Source organism: Tinamus guttatus, unplaced genomic scaffold (genome assembly GCF_059628265.1).
Source record: "Tinamus guttatus ecotype Peru unplaced genomic scaffold, ASM5962826v1 Tinamus_guttatus_pri_ptg000459l, whole genome shotgun sequence".
NCBI classification, from domain to species: Eukaryota; Metazoa; Chordata; class Aves; order Tinamiformes; family Tinamidae; genus Tinamus; species Tinamus guttatus.
Genome location: NW_028288993.1, coordinates 2,808,932 through 2,829,443, shown reverse-complemented (window position 1 = coordinate 2,829,443; position 20,512 = coordinate 2,808,932). Strand labels below are relative to the sequence as shown.

The window sequence follows — 20,512 nt, the reverse complement described above, 5'->3', positions numbered from 1 at the left end:
TCTCCAAAAGACTCTAAGATGGAAGAAAGAGATTACTTAGGCATTTAATTTCCAGTAGTTACTGAATTTATATCATGACCCTTGACTCCTTCTTTTGTTCAGAATTAATGATGAAGAAACCAGCAACTTATCATTCTGCTTTGTATCTGAAGATGAGAACAGGGAAGGATGTTGTATGTAAATATATTTCTAGAAGTATTCTGTGTAACATAACGTATTTCAGGACCTGTTGAAAGACTAAGGAATTGACCCCTTCTGTAGTGATCATACTATCACCACAATTTAGGATATGGTGAATTCAAATGCACAGAGTTGCTTGTCTTAGTGTTGGATGAGCTGCTTTTCATTCTCTGTGGTAACTTCTTCTAATATTTTCACAATAAGGAAGATGGGATTATTTTAGAGGTTTTGTCAAAATGGAATCATATTCCTTAGGAGGGCTAAGGCACATAGTGCATGTGAAGCTCTGTATCTTGAATGTACCTTGCAGTTGGGTGTATAGAAGAAAAAAATGGATAACAAATGAACAATTCTTCTATACAGCGTGGTGTTTTTTTTTTTTTTTTTTTTTTTTTGGCGGCTGAATCAGTAAAACAAATATAAGCTCATTTATATTTTGTTTCCTTACAGCCTTCAGGTAGGTTCTGTATGTTGTTATTTTTCACTGGTACCATTATAACAGCTGACACCCACCTTCCTGCCTTGCCCCGGTTGGTGTTTGGACACCACTGTTGAGATTTTTTTTTTTGTCTGAGCTGGCATAGAGATACATAACAGAATTATATTTGGCTTCTCTAAGTCCCCAGTGACAACCCAGACATTCTTCCCTTTAGTCTTCAAATGTTATAAGTGACACTAGGGACTCATAGCTTCTCTATCTAGCATGTTTGGCTAGACTTTCTCTGCTACCTGGAAATACTCTGGACAGAGCAGATTCAGCCAGCTGAGTTTCTTAGACAGAGTAACACTGCTTTGTTTCCAGCTAGTAGGAAGATTTAAACTCAGTTTGGGGTGGCACAGAGGGACTTGGAGAAACCAAACCAAAATAGCAGGTAAGAAATTGCAATTAAATGTCCTCTTCCTTTCCCCAGATGCTCACAGCCCTTCACAGATGACAAAATTATAACTTAAGAATACGTCATATATAATTATGGAAAGAGCCCACCTAATGTAACAAAACATGTTACTTGGAGCACTTGAACGTTTGGAACCTAAAATGATCTAAAACGCTACCTGCTAAATGCCTTTCAAAATTAATTTGAATCTTAACATTGTGCATCTGCACCTGAATCTGTTAGGCATAAAAAATAAGTAGTGGAAAAAATAGATAGTATGGAACAAACAAGAATATAATATCAAGCATTTAGTAATTGGTTATCTAGAGATTCTTTTTTTAGTAAAATATCACATTTCCTGTTAAAGCTTCCAGTGGGTTTTCAGAAATACGCAGTAATTTAAACTTTCTAAAGGTCGTCTGCCTTAAATCATAGTTGTTAAAAGCCTGGCAGTTTTTCAAATAGCGTTAAACCTCAAGCATCGTTTCTCTTGTGTTGGGTAAGTATAGCCCTAATACCAAATTATTTTAAATACCGTATATGTGTAGTTTTTGATCTGTCCCCTACAAAAGCCATGCTTAATGCTGCCAAACAAGCAGGAGCGGTCGACAGATACGGGTAACTGCGTTAGCAAGTTCTGTGCTGGTGCACAGATCAGGAGATAGCAATCTAATTTCAGCCTAATCAAAATGATACTAAGGTATGTTGGTATTGTCAGTATTGTGGGGGAGGGGCAGACTATAAATTTCAAATAGAAATAAAATATGGGAAGGAATTATTTCCTTTTTTTTTTTTTGGCCAGGATACTACTTCTGTGTGTTTGTTTTTTTTCCTTTTGTGACAAAAACCTTTTTTTTTCTTCTTGTAGGCTGAAAGAAGAGGAGAGCTGCTTGTCCAGTGAAGATGCAGTCTTAGTCTTCAGCTACTTAAGCTGAATGCATTGTGATTTCCAATAATTGAGACAGTGATTCTGAAAGCTGTCTACATTAATGAAAAGAACAATGTAGTCAGCTTAACTGAATCATCAGTGTTGCATATTGAATAGAGCATGATAAACCTGTCTTGATGGACTTATGCATGTTAGGAATATAGATATATACATTTATTTAAAGCATTTTTTTAAAGCAGTAGTTTTACAGTTTTAAATATGGAGAAATATGAAAATGTACCTCCCCTCCCTAACGAACCTGCAAGAGAAATGAATGTGGAGAACCCTGCTTGTCCCCCACCTCTGCCGCCCAACGAACAGCCTCCACCACCTCCCCTGCAAACGTCCAGTGACGCAGAGGTAATGGACGTTGGCTCCGGTGGTGATGGACAGTCAGATACCCCTGCTGGGGACACGCACAGTATCTGCAGAACACAGCTTCTCACAAAGGGATCTGCCTGCTACAAAAGTCGTCTTATAATAGACCCTAACAGTAGTGACCAAAGCCCAAGAACTGCTCGTCATGCACTTTCAGTTCGAAAGTTCACCCCAGATCTTAAGTTACTTAAAGATGTAAAGATTAGTGTTAGCTTTACGGAAAGCTGTAAAAGCAAAGATAGGAAAGTTCTGTACACTGGAGTTGAGCAAGATTATAAGGCAGATACAGATTTTGGTACTAATAATGTCAATGGGGATTTGCATGTTTGTCCTTTTGCTGGTAGTAATGGTAAAACTGTAGGAACAGGGGGTGAAAGTGATGACAAGAAGGATGATGAAAATGATACTGATCAGGAAAAGAGAGTGGAATATGCAGTTCTGGATGAATTAGAAGATTTTACCGACAATTTGATGGAAATAGATGAAGAAGGAGGAGGGTTCACATCCAAAGCAATTGTTCAGAGAGATAAAGTGGATGAAGAAACCTTGAATTACTCCTATGAGGTAAGTAAATGCATAGTTTTCGGTGGGGTGAGGGTTAAAAATGGTTGCAAAGACATATGCAGAGGCTTTCATTAAAGACAGTCTCTTTTAGAAATGTCCAGTACTTGAGTCAAAAAAAATCCAACATTTTTGGAGACAAAATTAATGATATTCTGTCACAGAGTACAGAATTTTACATCTTGCATTCTTAAAACGGTATGCATATTTATCATGAAAAATACTAGGTCTGCTTATGAAAACTTGTTTTCTAATTTTTCAGTCTGTTTACTGGCATCACTGAGAATTTCTAGTTTCTCTCTGAATGGAAGTACCTAGGAATAATACCTTTCTCTGTGCAAGGGGCAAGGGAGGCTCCAGGGAGTGGTATCTGATGCCGTCTCTTTCAGGATGATTTTGATAATGATGTGGATGCTCTTCTGGAAGAAGGTCTTCGAGCACCCAAAACACGGAGACTAGAAAATGAGAAATACGGCGGGGAGAGTGATCACCAGTCTGATGGAGAAACAAGCGTGCAGCCAATGATGACCAAAATTAAAACTGTACTTAAAAGTAAGTTGGTGCTCATTAGACATCTGTGCTTTTTTTTGGTGTGACATATGTAGAAGAGAAAGGTACACGAATAAATAAAAGTTTAGGATAGTGTTTTTGGTCAAATAGTGGATATATTACAGATTTTACTATTTGAAGGCTTCCTACCACAGGATGTGGTTTTCATGTTCCTAAATTGTGAAGTTGAAAGCTACGAGTGCGTTTTATCCGTTTTACGTAATGAGAATGTGTTTTGAGGCATGGAGTTTTGAAAAACTGTGAATATTACTGCGGTAGTGGGGAGGTGAACTCAGGTGATCTGTTTCGTGATACTGTGAAAATTCTGTCCTAGTTGGAGTCTTACCTTTTTTTTTTTTTTTATTTTAGTGTTATGTTTGTATGGTGTTAAAATGGTATATTCCCATGGAATCCAAAAATCGGCAAAATTTATTGTGGCAGAGAAGCATATGCCATTTTATTAAAGGAAACAATGCTTTAACAAAACTTTTTCTTTTGTCTTATTTCAGGATCATTTTATTTTCTGAGACAGAGAAAGCAATAAAAATAAAAATCTTGGTTTTTTTTTTTTTTTTTGACCTTTTAAGGAGTCTGTACAAGTTTAAAGCCATTCTTTGTTTAAAGGTCGTGGCCGCCCTCCTACAGAACCTTTGCCAGATGGATGGATCATGACATTCCATAACTCAGGCATTCCTGTATATCTGCACAGAGAATCTAGAGTTGTTACCTGGTCTAGACCTTATTTCTTGGGAACAGGAAGCATAAGGGTGAGAACTGTCATTTTTTTTTTTTTTCAAATACTTGTTGAGATTCAAAAAACGAGATATGTTCTTGCTGATGGCTGGATGGTTTTCTATTATGATGGCTGATTTCCAGTGCTACAGCTGCTTGAAAAGTAAACTTTTGTTTTGTTCTGATATCATTTTTTTATTCCATTTTGCAGTGAGTTTGGGCAGTTGAAATGAGTCAGTTGGTCTTACTTTTGCTTTCTTATTTTAGCATATAGCTGCAGAATGTTGGCTGTATTACAATATGAAGTGTACTTAGATAATTTATTTCATGAAACGTACCTAGATCACTTACTTGTAGGTGTCAACTAGCACTACTGAAACTTGGTGTATTTTTTTTGTATTTGCAGAAACATGATCCTCCCCTTAGTAGCATTCCCTGCTTGCATTACAAAAAAATGAAGGAAAATGAGGAAAGGGAACAAAACAATGACATAACCCCAAATGGGGAGGTATCACCTGTAAAGCACATAGATAAATCCTCCGACCTGGACTGCCAAACAGAAGAGCCAGATTCCACTGCTGCTGATTCGGGGCCTTTAGATGACAAGGACCCTGCAGGGGGAGATGCAGCACAAGGAGCCTTAGGACAAGTCAAGGCCAAAGTTGAAGTATGTAAAGATGAATCTGTAGGTAAGAATGGGAAGCAGAGTTTTCTTGGCTAGAGTTGGGGTGTGGCGTTTGGAACTTATTCCTTTATTCCTGGCTTGCCAATTGAATAACGTATTGCCCAAGATAAGTGGTAAGTTTCTTTCTGTGTAGTTTCTGCTATGCAAGTCCCTGGAAAAGCAGGTCCATTTTTTTAAATCGATGATCATAACAGGAAGGAAGACATGCACGCTTTGGTGATATTTACAGATTTTTGAGAGTCTGTGTGCAAAGGTTTTCTACGCAAAAGTGAAAATTTGGTGGATTTAGTGCTGTCGACTTTAACTCAGTCCGATTCAATTAAATCAATCGCTATCATAGGGATTTCTGTTATTGAGTATATATGTGTGAATATTCTTGTAAATAGGCTTTTCTATACCTTCTTTGTGTTGTCTTAATTATGTCTGTTTTCAGTATAATCACTTAAGGTAAATGTTACAGTTGAACTGGATTTATTTATTCACACAACACAGAATGAATCATGCCATACAGGTGCACTCATGCAAAGGGGTGTGATGCTTCAGCATTATATTCATACAACTCTGACAGCTTCCATTCAACAGCTGTCAAAATAAGTCATGCCAAACTTCCCTGCGCAGTTTAGAGAGAAACTCATGAACTTCTTCCCCAACTTTTTACCTGAGTACTATATAAATTAATGCTGCTCGGAATATTGGAGTGGATCCTAGGCTATTGCTGCTTGTCCTCATGGTGTTAAAATGTAAAACTTGCTCTTATTTTTGGGTGTGTCCCATTTAATCCTAAAACCATGTCAAAAGACTTGCATAAACAAACAAAACTAATAAATCTCCAATACTTCTGAGAAAACTAAAAATAGTAAGAACTTGTTTTCCATGTGTAGTTCATGCAGCTCTCTCTCCTTTTGAGACCTTCACTGTATTATTGAAAAAAGAATATTCAGTACATGATCAAGTGTAAGTGTGACTTGCATTTGGGATTTGTTGTGAAAGGCAGCAGTGTTAGCAGCCCTCTGTTGTTCATTTCCATCTTGGCATGCTACTCTTATTTTTGCTGATTATGTCTGCAGAAATACCCTATAAAGGAAATGCAACTTTACTCTAAGGGATGGTTTTCTAGTATGCTGTATGGAGGGGAAAAATAGAAAAGAATGTATTAAATTCAAAATAGCAGCCACTAGGTAGTCATGATGCTTATAGAGCATCATTATATGGTGTTTCTGATACATTCTTTAGCAATACTTTTGCTTTCAGGAAACTGAGGTTTATAGTAGCTACTGCTTTTCACTGTTGGCATTCCTCCTAGGTAAGGAGAAGGGAAATAAATGCTGAAGCGGAGGCTCATTTTAGTAGTACAACTGTTAGTGTTTTGCTGGATGTTACACTGGTGTTAGGGTTTGTTAAAATCTTCAAGTGTCAATATAAAATGTGTATTTTTCAGTTTGCACAAACATTTCTAGTTTGACGTAGTAATGAATTTCATTACTGTGAAATAGTACAGTTGACATTGTGTTGGCGGCAGTGGGAATGTTGAGTGTAATGCATTCTCAGTGGTAAATAAGAGTGTCATGTGTGTCTGCTCCTTAGACCTGGAGGATTTTCGACGCTACCTGGAGAAGCGCTTTGACTTCGAGCAGGTCACCGTGAAGAAGTTCAGGACCTGGGCCGAGAGGCGGCAGTTCAATCGGGAAATGAAACGGAAGCAGGCGGAGTCGGAGCGGCCTATTCTGCCTGCCAACCAGAAACTCATCACCTTGTCTGTGCAGGACGCGCCCACGAAGAAGGGTGAGCTCAAGCAGCCCCTTCCCAAGGGTGGTTACAGCTCTGAGCTTGGCGAGAAGAGAATCCTCTAACAAATTCAGTTCTGAAATCCTGTGCTCTAGGATCTACCATGTTGCCTAGTAAAGGAAAAAAGAAAACTAACAAAATATATTTTTTTATTTAAAAAAGAAATCCACAGTCCTGGTTACTGCCTTCAGCTAGTTGTTACTGTGAATTGTCACTGAAAACTCTCCTGCCCAGTAACTGAATGCCACTGCCCTTTTAGTTCTGTATCTGTTCTAATCAACCCCAAATTAGGGGCTGATTAAAAATGCTAAAATGATCCATGTTAGAACTGTAATTAAAACTACTAATTTAAACCATGCTGATGGTAGGAGAGGACTGCATGTGCAGTTATGTATTCTGTGATGTGGACATTATATCTGGGGGAGATTAATTTATACCTGTGCTGGTTGTGTAGCTCTTGTAGTATGTCCAGCTGCAATATGGTGAGACCTTGAAAAATCAGCTTGTCAAAATATTTGCTGTCTCTACTGTAAATGTTACATGTTTTAAGATGTGCATATATAGGAAAGTGACAGCAAAGTGAATTATGGTGTTACCTTGTGAAAGAGAATGGAGTGTAAAATTTCTAGCTGATATATTTTATTCTGAGTTGAAGGTTTAGAGGCACCTTGTGGCTGTTTATTTGGACTTTATGTATCCAAGTTGCATGATGTGGACTGCTTTTGGTCACATCCTGCAGAGATTTCCAGTGAGACAGGGCTTGTGCTCTCGATGCATGGTGCTGTTGCAGGAAAGAATTGGGAAACTTAAAAGATTTATTTCTCATTTGATTTCAGATGTGAAAAAATGCTGTGCATATAGTTCTAGAGACCATATAACTGCAAACTATGAACGTACAATTTTTGGCTTAGGTCACGATCAGTACATTACAGGTTTTGATAGAAATTTCTCCGACTCACTTAATACTTTTGCTGAGAAAATGGATTTCGAGTCTATCCATGTCTGGTTAAACTGTGTTACATTTAACTTAGGCAGGATGCTTATCCATGTCACTTTAATCCAGACTTTAGGAAAAAAAATTGAGTCGTCGTCTTTAGTTGTCTTTTTTTTTCTTCTTTATTTTCCTTTAGAGTTTGTCATTAATCCCAATGGGAAATCCGAAGTTTGCATACTGCATGAATATATGCAACGAGTCCTAAAGGTTCGCCCTGTTTACAATTTCTTTGAATGTGGTAAGTCTGTTACGGTTTTTAACTGGCCATAGCTGTCTTGAAGGACTTCTGCACTCATTCATGTATATCTTTAAAAAATAAAAATAAAAATCAAATAATAAGTAGACGTTCTTCCTAGGACGTGTCTTGAATTCTAGCTAAATTCTAGCTAATAAATACTTCTCTTCCTTCTTAAAAGTGACTCTTAAGGGGGGATGAGAGGTTGTGGTTTTCACTAGGAAAAATATGCTGAAGTGAAAATGGACTTAAGTAACTCATTGGCATATAAAAGCATCACTGAAATGGAGTCAGTTTTCCTGATTATGTGCAACTAATATTTGCTTAATTTTCTTTAGTGAATTATCAGAGTTCTTTAGCAAATTATCAGAATCCTTGGGACAGGATGGGGGAAGAATACTATATCTCTGAAGAGTAATTGTCGCATGGTTAGTGTAGATCTTCAATAAGCAGTTACGAATTTGAAAGATTTGCATAGACACAGATATACACTTCCTAAAGCTGCAGTAATTTGAGTTATTTTTGTGGTTTAGTTTTGTTCCGTTTTTCTTCTTTGTAACAAAGGTAATGAGCTAGGTAGAGTTTTAAAATTCTTTAACTTTTCAACTTAACAACTTTATTGTGTATGATGGTTATGGCTATGTCATGAGTTCCATATTTCAATCTGGTCATCCTAAGAGTAGTCTGTGGATAAAGGGATCTTAAAAGGGTAAGTGGAAACTGAAAGTGGCTGCATAGTTCTAGTCATTCATGCCACTGTCTCACGTTGTTGTTAAAACTGTAATTACTTTAATATTCATGGAGAAATTATTAGTTGTGTGCAGCCTGCAAAAAGCTCATATGAGGAGATTTGCCTTGGTCTGAACGTGAACCAGTTTTATTCATAATACTAAAAGGAGGGAAATTACTACAAGGAGGCGGAAAGACTTCGTTGAATGATTAGCATGAGGGGTCTGTGTGCAATGCTGAATGGTGCCTTTTAGTAGGTTTGTGTGTTTAAACAGGTTTTAATTTTACTCTGTGTCAGTCATGAGAGAGGTGGTCAGGTTCCTGATGTAGGCTGGGTGCTTTCAACTAGGACTTCAGCCTGAAATTGAAGAATATAAAATTTGATAATGGGAATTTTCCACGTTCATGGTGTTTTAAATTGTGAGGTTTTAAAAGCTTTTTTCCCTTCTTTCCCTCCCCGCCCCTTTCCAGAGAACCCAAGTGAGCCTTTTGGAGCCTCGGTGATTATCGATGGAGTGACTTACGGGGCTGGAACTGCCAGCAGCAAAAAACTTGCCAAGAATAAAGCTGGTAAAATTCTTTCTTTGCATAATACTAACTGCTGAATTGTTTATCTCTTTTCATTTATACTTCAAAGATGACTTATTTGTAATAGCAAGTAGGATTAATTTTAGTAGTAATTAAAGAAGATACTTTTTTTACTTTTTGGTAAAGGAGATGGAACTGTCTCTACAATGGTGTTTTTGTGCCAGCTCAAGATGGAACAACTTCATGGGACAGAAAACCATGAAAAAACTTTAGATACTAACTTACATACTGTTGACATAAACTGAGTAACTGTTAAGAGTGTGTTTTGTAGAGGGGAAAAGTCAGATGAATGAATTCATTCAGTCACCTGTTGTATAAACACCTGGCTTGTGGCTTTACCAAAATGTAAACCTTTACCCTCTTCAAAAATAACACTTCTGGTTGCTTGGGTTTTTTTTTTTTTTTTTTTCTGTAGAACAACTGAATTATACCAAGTGGGTTTTGCTATAAATTTCCAAGTACAATTCTTCAGTAAATAGTTCCAATAGTGTGGCTTTTTGATTAGTGTGTAGACAATGGGAATGTATACCTTGGTGAGGATGTATACCTTAGGAATACCTTAGTAGAAATACCTCTGATACCTAGGAAATTCTTACTGAACTCTTCTTGGGTACAACTTAGTAGTGTGGGGGTGGTTTAAATCCTCTTTTTTATTCTGCTGTTTTTGATCAGAATCCCTGTTTAAAGTAAAAGTAATCAAGACACTGAATTTTTCTCCACAGCTCGAGCTACACTGGAAATCCTTATTCCTGACTTTGTTAAACAGACCTCCGAGGAGAAGCCCAAAGACAGTGAAGAACTTGAGGTATTGTCTCCTTGCCTGATGATTACTGGGAACTTTTGTTTGCATAAACGCTTCATCACCTCTTTCAATTCCTTTGTAGTATTTTAACCATATCAGTATTGAGGACTCACGGGTATATGAACTGACCAGTAAAGCTGGACTCTTGTCTCCATATCAGATTCTCCATGAGTGCCTTAAAAGGTAAGGAGGACAATAAGGAGCCAGTTCTTTTGCATATGGATGTTTGGGTCAGGGTTCCTTGTTCCTCCACGCGGATGCTCGTGGGCTGGCCAAGCCTGCGGTGCCTCTGTGACCGTGAGGGGCAAGGCACAGCTCAGGTGCCTACTGTCCCTTAGCTCGTATTTGCTCTTACACCTCTGGGGTTCCGAGATGAGGCTTGAGCCTTGGCACTTTCTTCCCCCTTATATAGGTTTGGCTTTCACTTTAAACCAAGTTACTGGTCTAAAGCAGTGTTCTCTTATTAATTAATATATCTTTAAATATACTAAATTTAAGTTTTATTCTACTGCATTGACTGTTACAGATAACTAACTCTCTCAGTTAATTGTAATTTTACTTACTTTATGATACTGCTTCTTGTGCTTAAGAAACCATGGAATGGGTGACACATCCATAAAGTTTGAAGTGATTCCTGGGAAAAATCAGAAGAGTGAATATGTCATGACGTGTGGCAAGCACACAGTGCGAGGCTGGTGTAAGTGCAGTACTTCAGTGTGATGTCCAATATATTCCTCCTTCTCCTGTTTTCCTTTATTAATTGTTTTGCAGGTGCTTGTTAAGCTTTCTCACTCATTTTATGCTTATTCTGCTCTTCTCTGCTATCTAAATTTTGGTAATGTGTAAATATTGGGATTCTACTAATTATGGAAGGTCCTGGTACAATGCATTTTCACAATTGTTTTTACAGGCAAGAATAAAAGAGTGGGGAAACAATTAGCTTCACAGAAAATCCTACAGCTACTGCATCCACATGTGAAAAACTGGGGTTCTCTTCTGCGTATGTATGGTAGAGAGAGTAGCAAGATGGTTAAACAGGTAAACATAATTTATTGTAATTGTAAGTTGTGATTGCTTCTTGGCGTTTCCTTTGTTCTTTATTTTATTACAACAGCTTTAATGATACCTATTTTAGCATAATACTGTTGTTCCCTGTCATGCTAAACAATGTTTGATTAATCTTGCTTTCTTCTGAATTGATTCTCCTACCTAGCTATTGCCAAATACATTTTCACTGAGGATAACAAGTCTGTTAATCTCACTGAGATCTTGTAGACAGCCATCTCATCCATTTATTTTCCATGTAATTCCATGTACTTGGATTTTATTTTATTAAAGTACTTTTGTTGCTTATGGTCCTGTTGAATAGGAAACATCTGATAAAAGTGTGATAGAACTTCAGCAGTATGCCAAAAAGAACAAGCCAAATCTGCACATCCTGAACAAGTTGCAGGAAGAAATGAAAAAACTGGCTCAAGAAAGAGTGAGTAGTAGCTGTGCATCTTTTTTTGTATTTACAAACAAGAAAAGTGCCACATGTTAGACTCACCAAATATGCTTTGATTTTTGTTGCAGTTTTCTAAAATATTTCCTTTAAAGGGCAAATGTTCAAAGCTTGATTTTTTGGGGTAGTTTTAAGAGAAACTTTCGTCCCTTCCAACCCTAAGCATTCTATGATTCTATGATTCTATGATTCTCTATTTACAAAGATTAAGATAGAAGTTTTGGCAAAAATTTTGCAGACTTTTAAGGCTGTATTTTAATATTGTGTTCTCTTTTTATCTGTGTGTTGGTTTTTTGATTGATGTGTTTTTCATGTTTTGTTTCTTTGCTTTTTCCTTTAAGGAGGAAACACGAAAGAAACCCAAGATGACGATAGTAGAATCAGCTCAGCCTGGTAGTGAACCTCTGTGCACTGTTGATGTGTAATGAGGAATCTCACAAGTGGGGAGCAATAACACAAATGGAGGAACTAGATTTTCAGCAATTATTTAAAAGTCTGTTTGCTGCAGAATGCAAGATAACTTAAAGTCCAAGCTGCTTCAGTTATGCATTATTCTTTCTGCATCAGGGCAATATTACATTTTCCTTTTTTTATTTTCCTTATTTTCCTTTTTTTTTCCTCTTTTTATACCTCTGATATGTATGTTTAAAGGGTTGATCATAAAGATCTCTACTTGGGTAAATGCCCAGAGAACAGGCATGTTCACACAGGATAAACTCAAGCAAGCACTTTTTCCTTGAAAGTCATCCATGCTGTTTGAAACGGATGTGTTTTAAGGATCAAATTCAGAATATCTATGTACAGGTTGAAGCTGATACTATATATAGTATGTATACATATATATGAATTATATATACACTTTCTGTATGAACATGCCTACAACTATTTTTGTGAAAAGATTTGTTGCATTTCAGCACATAATAATATGCACTGATAAGACACTTTGGTAAGAATACACGGAAGTGATGAGCAATGTGTCTCATGCCATAGGATCAGGCCAGTAATGCTGTTTCTTTTGGTCGTTCTGTCTCCTGCCAGGTGGATGTTCAAGATCACAGTAGGCAGGTTTGGTTGGTGTTTTGTGGGGGGCCGGGTGGGGGGTTGAGACCCTTTTCTTGTTGTTTTTACTTGAAAAGAACAAGCGTACCTGGTAGTGTTAAGAGCAACAAGCTAGATATTCCAAATTGTTGGGCTTTTTTTTTTTTTTAATTTAAAAGAACCTCTGGTAGTTTGCAGATCAATTGAAAGTGGAAAATACAGTCCTATTTGCTTGATTAGTGTAAAAGCTCCAAGTTTGCCACTTGAAAGGCTGTTTTCAAAGCTTGGAGACAAAATGTAGCTGAAGATGGTTGACAGTCTGAAGATATTTTGCCAATGTGTTGTTTAAAGATGTTCTCCTCCCTCTCCCCAGCAATAAAACAGCTTCTCATGTTTGAAGTCAGAATACATCTGACTTGATGAATTAAGTCTTAAGTAATTTGCACCATAAAAGCAAGAATTTTGAAAGAACTTTGAGAAATCTGAAATAATTGCAGCAATTTTACATTTTTTTAATTGTTTTTACTTTTTTTTATTATGTTTTAGTTTTTGAAGAAAAAGTGTAACTTCTGCAATGAAAATTAGAATGTAGATTTGGAATACATCATAGAGTAAGAAGTAGAATGAGACCATAACAACTTGTGCTGTTTAACATGAAATCATGAATATGCAAATACTTTAAAATACAATCTTAGAACAGGCAGTACTCACTAATGTCATATGAGGCTTTAATAAATTGAACACAGAAGAAATACTTTTGGCTGTAGTGAAAGCACTGCTCCTTGTTCGGTGTGTTTTCTGTTTTGGGGGTTGCTTGGTGGTTGTTTTCTGCCCTCATTTTGGGTTCTTTCCTGGGTGATTGCAGTAAGTCTTGTCTCAGAACCTTCTTTTGTGGGTTCTTTGGTTTGGTCTTTACAAAAGTGCAAACCAAGGGGTGGTAACGCTGCAGTGTTTGTCCAGGAATTGAGAGTTGTGCTGCTGCTCTTGCACTCTGCCAAGAGCGGAAGACATCAGTTCTGTAGCATTGCTGCAGCTCCCGGGACTTACCTGGATAGGGATTTTATTATTATTATTTTCTTTTAACCATGTTACGTATAGTGTATTGCAGTATAATGAATTGTGCCTACTGGATTTTAACAATATTGGCATCAGTATTGTCAGACCTCCTTTAATATCGCCTCTGTTATTTTGGAAATCTGTGGATTTCAGTTTTTCTCCCAAGCTAATGTTTTGTAACACGCTGCTTATCCTGTCTGGGGGTCGAGAAGCGTTTAAACAAGTCCTGGAGTTTTCCCTGCTCCTGTGTTGGAGCCACCTGCTCAGAGGTCTCTACAGAGATGAAGTCCCCCATTACTCATTACTGTATTTAGCTTTTCAGTTCTGTAAGATAGTCCTGTTAGTGCAGGATACACGGGTAGTTGGAAAACTATACAGAAAGTTTTATTTAAGCAAGTGGCCTATCTAAAAAACAAAAATTAGAAAAAAAAAATACTGCCTCTGCTTTTTGTTTTTCAGTATAGCTTTAATAAATCTCCATCTTGGAAAGGTGTGTAAAACTGGTGCAGTACTGACAAACAGTGATTGCTGTTTGTCTCTCTTTCATAAAGACAGGGCTTATATCTTCTATGCCTAAACTATTAACTGTTAGGTAGGTTTTATTTCTACTTAGTCTTTTCAGCAGAAAAATCTACTTGGATAGCACTGTAAAAGACATCACCCTTGTAGGTCTTTATTTTTCTGAAATCCGAATGTCAATGTTTTTGCAGGTCACCTGCAGAATATCCATAGATGCCTCACTTAATTTGTTTTTATTATTTTTAAGAGGATTGTTGTATTACCTCAGTCTGCCACTATCTGAGTCACGAGAAGGTGACCATTGCCCTTAATGAAAACATCCAGAGATTTCATTGTGAACCAAAGTCTAGAACATATTATGCATTCTAAGAAGAAAATAAATAAAAGGATGGTATTAGACCTTGCTGCAGCCTTTAACTGGAGAGATGTCCAGAAAATAGCGCAATAACTGCTGGAACAAACACCGTAACTGCTGTTTATTGTCATTGTGAAGTATTCTTGTGTTTCAATGTTTACTCTTGTTTGGAGTGTAACAGTCTTGCATTTGCACATAAGCACGAGCTGCTGTGATAGAGGATAGATGGTTGCATTAACTTCAGCTTCTGCATGAACACTTGCAGTGTGATTCAAGGTGTATCCTAAACTTGTCTTGTAACTCTTGTGTGTTTTCTAGGTAACCGGCTGTAAAGGTTTAGATCTTGATTGTATGAATGCATAAAACAGCTGCTGCTTTTGTCGCTGATATTTTTTCTTTATCCCTCCCGTATCCCAAGAAAGAGGGGTGTTTTTAGAGGGATGGAGTGTATTTTTAAGAACAGGTCCATCCTTTGGGAGTTTGATAGTTTTTGCTTTGCATATTATGTGCTTCTCGACAAAAGTGTGGTATTTTGACTTCAAGGGTTAAATTAGCGTGCATTCAAATCTTCATGGTACTGATGGAGAACTTACTGTGACTTCCAGTGACTAGTCAGATGCTACCTATTTAAACACGAGTCCTTCAGCTTTTTCTTACATATTTATTAAACTGATAAAGTAGCCAGGTACTCGGATGCCTGGGAAGACCTATTATGCATTAAATTACCAGTTGTATGTAAACTTCCACTTTTCTGTGACGCTGTTAGGCTTTATACAAACCTACATCCTGTAACATCAAGTATTTAAAAAGCCTCCTGCCCTCCCCTTAACTCTCTAGATTGTACTTTGCTTCTGGAATAAGATGCAGACAGGGAGAGCAGCCTCCCGGCCTGTGGGCAGCTGCTCTCAACCAGATCAACCCCTTGGCTGCAGTATTGTGAGGTCCTGAACTCCCTCCTGGCCCAGGGAGGAGCAGGGGCTGCTGTGTGAGGTGCAGTGGGGGCAGTTGCTTGATGCCAGTGCTCATTAGTACAACTCTAAAGCCTCATCTTCCCTGAGCCTCTGCTTGCTTTTTTTTCTGCACAATCATATAAGCCTACGTGTTTGGTCTTTGAGTACTACATGTGTATTTTTCAGACAATTAGTTTTGAGCAATAAAGTTTGATATTATAAAAATGCTGCAGTCTGATAGTATCGTGAGAGCGTACGCATAGTGAGAACAGGATTTTTTTTTTTTTTCATTTATTCCTCTAGGTAATGCTAAATAGAAATGAAATCAGCACTGGTTCACTAATCACTACACACTTCCCTATTTATCACTTTTTGGGTAGGAACTGGAATGTTTACCTGGTTAAAGATGGCCTGGGATTAAGTTAAATCAAAGCTTTTCTCTTGGGATCAGATTTGTAATTTTACTCCAGTGTCAGCACAGGGGCAAGCAGCAACATCTAGAGCTGCAGGCCTAGCCCAGGCATGAAGGGTTATTAGTGACGTGTGGAGAAGTTTGGGGATCGGTGGGGAAAGCGTTGGGGAGAGGTGGGGGGACACATGTGTGGGGATGGAGGGGAATGTGCTGGGATGGATGGGGGTGTGTGCAGATCCATGGGGATGCGTGCGGAAGTGCGGAGATGTTTGGGGATGGGGGGACATGGGGACATGTGGGGATATCTGGGGACATGTGGGGATAGCTGGGGTATCTGGGGATGCGGGTGGACTTGTTGGGACAGGTGGAGATGTGTGGGGACAAGTTGGGACATGCGGGGACATGTTTGGGGATGCGTGGGGGTGTGGGGGGATGTGTGGGAATACGTGGGGACACGTGAGGATCGGTGGGGACGTGAGGGGGACATGTGAGGATGCGTGGGGAGCTGTGGTGGTGTTGGGATATGTGGGGACATGTTGGGACACGTGGGGATGTGTCGGGACGCATGCAGACACATAGGGATGCATGGGGATTTGTGGAGACGTGTGGGGATGTGTGGGGATGTATGTGGACGTGTGGGGGACACGTGGGGATGTGGGGCGGTGTGCTGGGACACGTGGGGATGCGTGGGTACGTGAGGAGACGTTTGGGGATGTGTGGGGACATATGGGGGATGCCTGGTGACGTGTGGGGACGCCTGAGGAGATGTGTGAGGAAGTGCGGGGGATCCATGGGGACGCATGGGGGCTTGTTGGGACATGTGGGGAACTGTGGGGACATGTGGGGATGCGTGGGAACACGTTGGGACATGTGGGGATGTGTGAAGAGGTTTTGGGACACATGGGGACACGTTGGGATGCTTGGGAGCCAGTGGGGACGTGTGGGGATATGTGCAGATGTGTGGGAATGTTTAGGGACATGTGGGGATGGGTAGGGATGCGTGGTGACGTATAGGGATGTTTGGGGACATGTGGCATCATGTGAGAGCGTGTGAGGATGTGTGAAGAGTTTTTTGGGACGTGTGGAGACCCGTGGGGATGTGTTGGGACATATGGGTACGCGTGTGCACTTGTGGGGACGTGTGGGGAATGTGGTGGGGACATGTGGTGACGTGTTTGGAGACGGGGGGGATGTGTGGGGACGCATTGGGCACACGTATGGATTTGAGGGGACACGTGGGGACGTGTGGGGATGTGTGAGGATGCATGAGGACACGTTGGGACGCGTGGGAACATTGCGGATGAGTGGGGACATGAGGGAACGTGTGGAGATGGGGGGGGGGAGGGCATGGGGACCCCTGGGGATGCATGGGCATGCGTGGGGACACATGGGGATCGTGTGCGGGCGCTTGGGGAGCTGTGGGGAGGTGTCAGGACGCATGGGGACATGGGGGGATGTCGTGGGGACACGTGGGGATGTGTGCGGATGCGTGAGGATATGTGGTGACGTGTGGGCCATGTTGGGACCCATGGGGACAAGTTGGGGTGCATGGGGATCTGTGAGGATGTGTGGGGATGCATGGGGACGTGAGGGGACCCATGGGGATATGTCTGGGCATGTGGGGACGTGTGGTGATGGGTGGAGATGTGTCAGGACAGATGGGGATTCATGGGGCGCGTTGGGACGTGTGCTTATGCGTGGAACACATGGGCATGCCTGGGGACATGTGGGGACACGTGTGGCCCAGTGGGGACGTGTCAGGATCTGTGGAGATGTGTGGGGACATGTGGGGACATGTGGGGATTTGTAGGGACCTATGAGGAGGTGTGGGACTGCATGGGGACGCATAGGGACACGTGTGAATGCGCGGGGACGTGTGGGGATGTGCGAGGACGTGTTGGGAAGCGTGGGGGATTTGTGGGGACGCGTAGTGATCCGTGGTGACGTGGGGGTATGTGGAGGCGCGTGGGGACACACGAGGATGTGTGGGGACATGCGGAGACCCGTGGGGACATGTGGGGCCACGTGGGGGATCCGTGGGGATGTGGGGTAACGCAGGGGAATGGAAGAGCAAAGCCAATAGTATTTAGACATGGGAACAAGTGCAGTTGTTCTAAGCAGATGCCAGCGCTGCCCTGGTGTTTGCCCTGCTGGAGGAGAACAGCTGAGGGCGCCTGGGAGCTCAGACCCGGCTCCGTGAGGCTGAACTTGGCCTGCGTGTCCATCGCAGCCCACGGGCGGGAGCAACAAGACCCGGAGTTTGCTTTCTGTGGCTGGGCACAGCACGCGGAGCACGCGGAGCGCCGCCGAGAGACAGTTCTCAGGCAGACAGAGAGGGGCTGGGGCATTCCCTGACGTTGGCTCCCCCTTCTCCGTTCTCCCCAGGCAGGGCTCAGCAGACAGCGCTGACCTGCTCGAAGCCACAAAGTGATAAACCCCTCTCACCTGGCCTTTGGTGATAACGTGGACGACTGTGCACGGAGAGGGGCCACTCTGCCCTGAAACCACTCGCTGAACTCCTCTTCTGGCATCTGCACAACACTCTCACGCACAAACTGGAACAGAAAAAGGTGTTTTCCTGAGCACTTCATTTATGGGCAATAGAGAGCACTTCAACCAGTTGTGCTGTGGGACAATATGAGCGTGGTGTCAATGGAAAACCATACCAGCTGCTGCAAACAGGATAATGCTTTTTATCACCAAAATAAAGATGAAACAGGAGACCCTAAACTATTGGATTTGCTATAAAATATATTAAAAGCAAAACTCCACAACCTTCATTATAAATTAAAGCCTGAACCCTTCAAAGACAGCCTGCAGTTGTCTTCTACCTACCATTGAACTAAACACAGGAAAGCAGCCTGAAGTTGAATAAAAGCATCATTGGAACCTACATCTGTCTTTTGTCAGTACCACCCAGGCCTTATTCACTGATTCTCTTCTGCTCCTAAAATACTACAGTTTCCTTCATCTATTCGTGGCAGAAGGGCACCAAAGCTTTCCTTCCTCTGTGGCTCTTTTTGAAAGAGATGTAAACAAGCAGACAGCAGATTCAGCACAGTTCAGCTATTCTTGTTTTAACTGTTACTATTTCACCACCACAAAGGGACAAAATGTAAAGGGAACAAAGCGGAAACAGCAAAGACAAACGTTAAAAAGGAACAGCAAGCAACAGAGATTTATCTACTGAACTTTGAGGCACAGCTCCCTCCCTGTGAATGACTTTGCAAATAGGACAGACACCATGAAAACGCAGCGTGATCGCTACACTGTAATGCTAAGGCTGTAGGCTGAGAGACACCCAAAACGTGCGGGATGCACAAGACGCTGCAACCTGCAGCCTTTCGGTGTTTCTGCAGGGCAGGTAGCTGGGGGAAAGAACTGTGATGAGAACAAAAAACACAAGGTGGCAGCGTTGCCATTTCTAAAGTTGAGTTACCTGGTCAGACCACACAGTAGTATATAGTCTAAATGCATTTCCTGCCCTTCCTTCTCACCGCTTTCTTCTATCTTTCCTCTTCTGCAAATTGCTTCTAGAACTACAAGAGTTGAGCCCAACTTAGGAACTTTAGAAGCAAAACAAACAAATTTGTGGAGTGCCTAGCTCGGTGGTGTAACACATTACTTGAATAGCTGGTGAATGTAACCATTGGGAATGGCAGCCAAGTAAAGCATCCACAAAATTCATGACAAACGTCGCTGTCACTCGGGCAGTAATCAGCAATGACCTAATGATAAAATGATACAGAATAATAACACACTAAATGATGACTGCTACTATCTTCATTCAGTGATATCCTCAATGATTTCATCTCGTAACTTCATGTGTTTCACCCACGAGTGCCTACTCTCCCCATGCTCTTTACACAGAGCACCAAGACTTGGACCCTTCTCACCTCCACAGCTGCAGCTATTTCTGGAGAGCACAGCTCCCACACCTGGAGATCAGCCAGGGCCTTTACGAACGTGTCAGGACGAATTCTCAAGTCAGAATTCTTGCCAAATTTTTCCAGTTTCTTCAGGATTTTCTGTACGTAGTGGTCATTCTTCACAGACTCTGGGAGTCTGGCCAGCAACACAGGAAACCTTTAGTGGAAGAAGAGCAGCAATGAGAGAGAAACCCTTGGAACAAATTCTTATCTGCTGGGTAGTCTGGGTTTGCTTGGCATTTCTGCTACTTCACCACCTCTAAAAGCCTTTTTCCCTTGTGTAAGCTATAGAGGAATGCAATAGTCAGTGTAATTCTCAGTGAATAATGTAAAAGTGTTTATTTTACCAGACTTGTGCACTGGCATTAAAACAGATGCTTCTTCATTGTTCATTTGAATTCTAAACGACAAACTTGGGTATGAAAGCTAATAATAAAACCCTAAGAAATGTTTCAATTTGTTTCCAAATGTACTGATTTGTCCTCTTCATCTTTCCTCTTTTTATTTTGCTTAGCCTCTGAGGATCTTCCTGTGCAATCAGTGCCTGATCTGACACACTTTCTGATTCTCTTTACTATTCCATTTCCCTGTGCTATCATTTCTCCCCTCTCCATTTGCTCACATAAATCTCACTGATGTGAGCACTCCGTAACACGCTGTTTTTGCCTTTTTACTCTGAATATAAAGACGCAGAAGGAGAATTTAACATTACAATAAAAAGAAAACTC

General features: G+C 40.7%; 2 protein-coding genes across 2 annotated transcripts in view; one reads left to right on the top strand and one right to left on the bottom strand.

Moving 5' to 3' along the window:
- Positions 1 to 1,884: 1,884 nt before the first annotated feature.
- On the top strand, positions 1,885 to 12,501 carry DGCR8 (DGCR8 microprocessor complex subunit). The gene is made up of 13 exons (XM_088532315.1): positions 1,885 to 2,925; positions 3,312 to 3,474; positions 4,096 to 4,238; positions 4,610 to 4,892; positions 6,473 to 6,670; positions 7,804 to 7,905; positions 9,103 to 9,201; positions 9,942 to 10,024; positions 10,104 to 10,204; positions 10,612 to 10,718; positions 10,932 to 11,059; positions 11,391 to 11,504; positions 11,867 to 12,501. Exons 1-13 carry the CDS (start codon positions 2,203 to 2,205, stop codon positions 11,948 to 11,950), a joined length of 2,328 nt encoding a protein of 775 aa, XP_088388441.1. The 5' UTR covers positions 1,885 to 2,202; the 3' UTR covers positions 11,951 to 12,501.
- A 5,795-nt stretch (positions 12,502 to 18,296) lies between these two features.
- The window catches only part of CCDC60 (coiled-coil domain containing 60), a 28,547-nt gene continuing 26,331 nt past the window's right edge, over positions 18,297 to 20,512 (bottom strand). The window contains exons 11-12 of the mRNA XM_088532234.1: positions 19,752 to 19,941; positions 18,297 to 18,410 (exon numbers count right to left, since the gene is read on the bottom strand). Of these exons, the coding sequence (XP_088388360.1) occupies positions 18,297 to 18,410; positions 19,752 to 19,941 (304 nt within the window). The remainder of the gene's footprint in view (positions 18,411 to 19,751; positions 19,942 to 20,512) is intronic.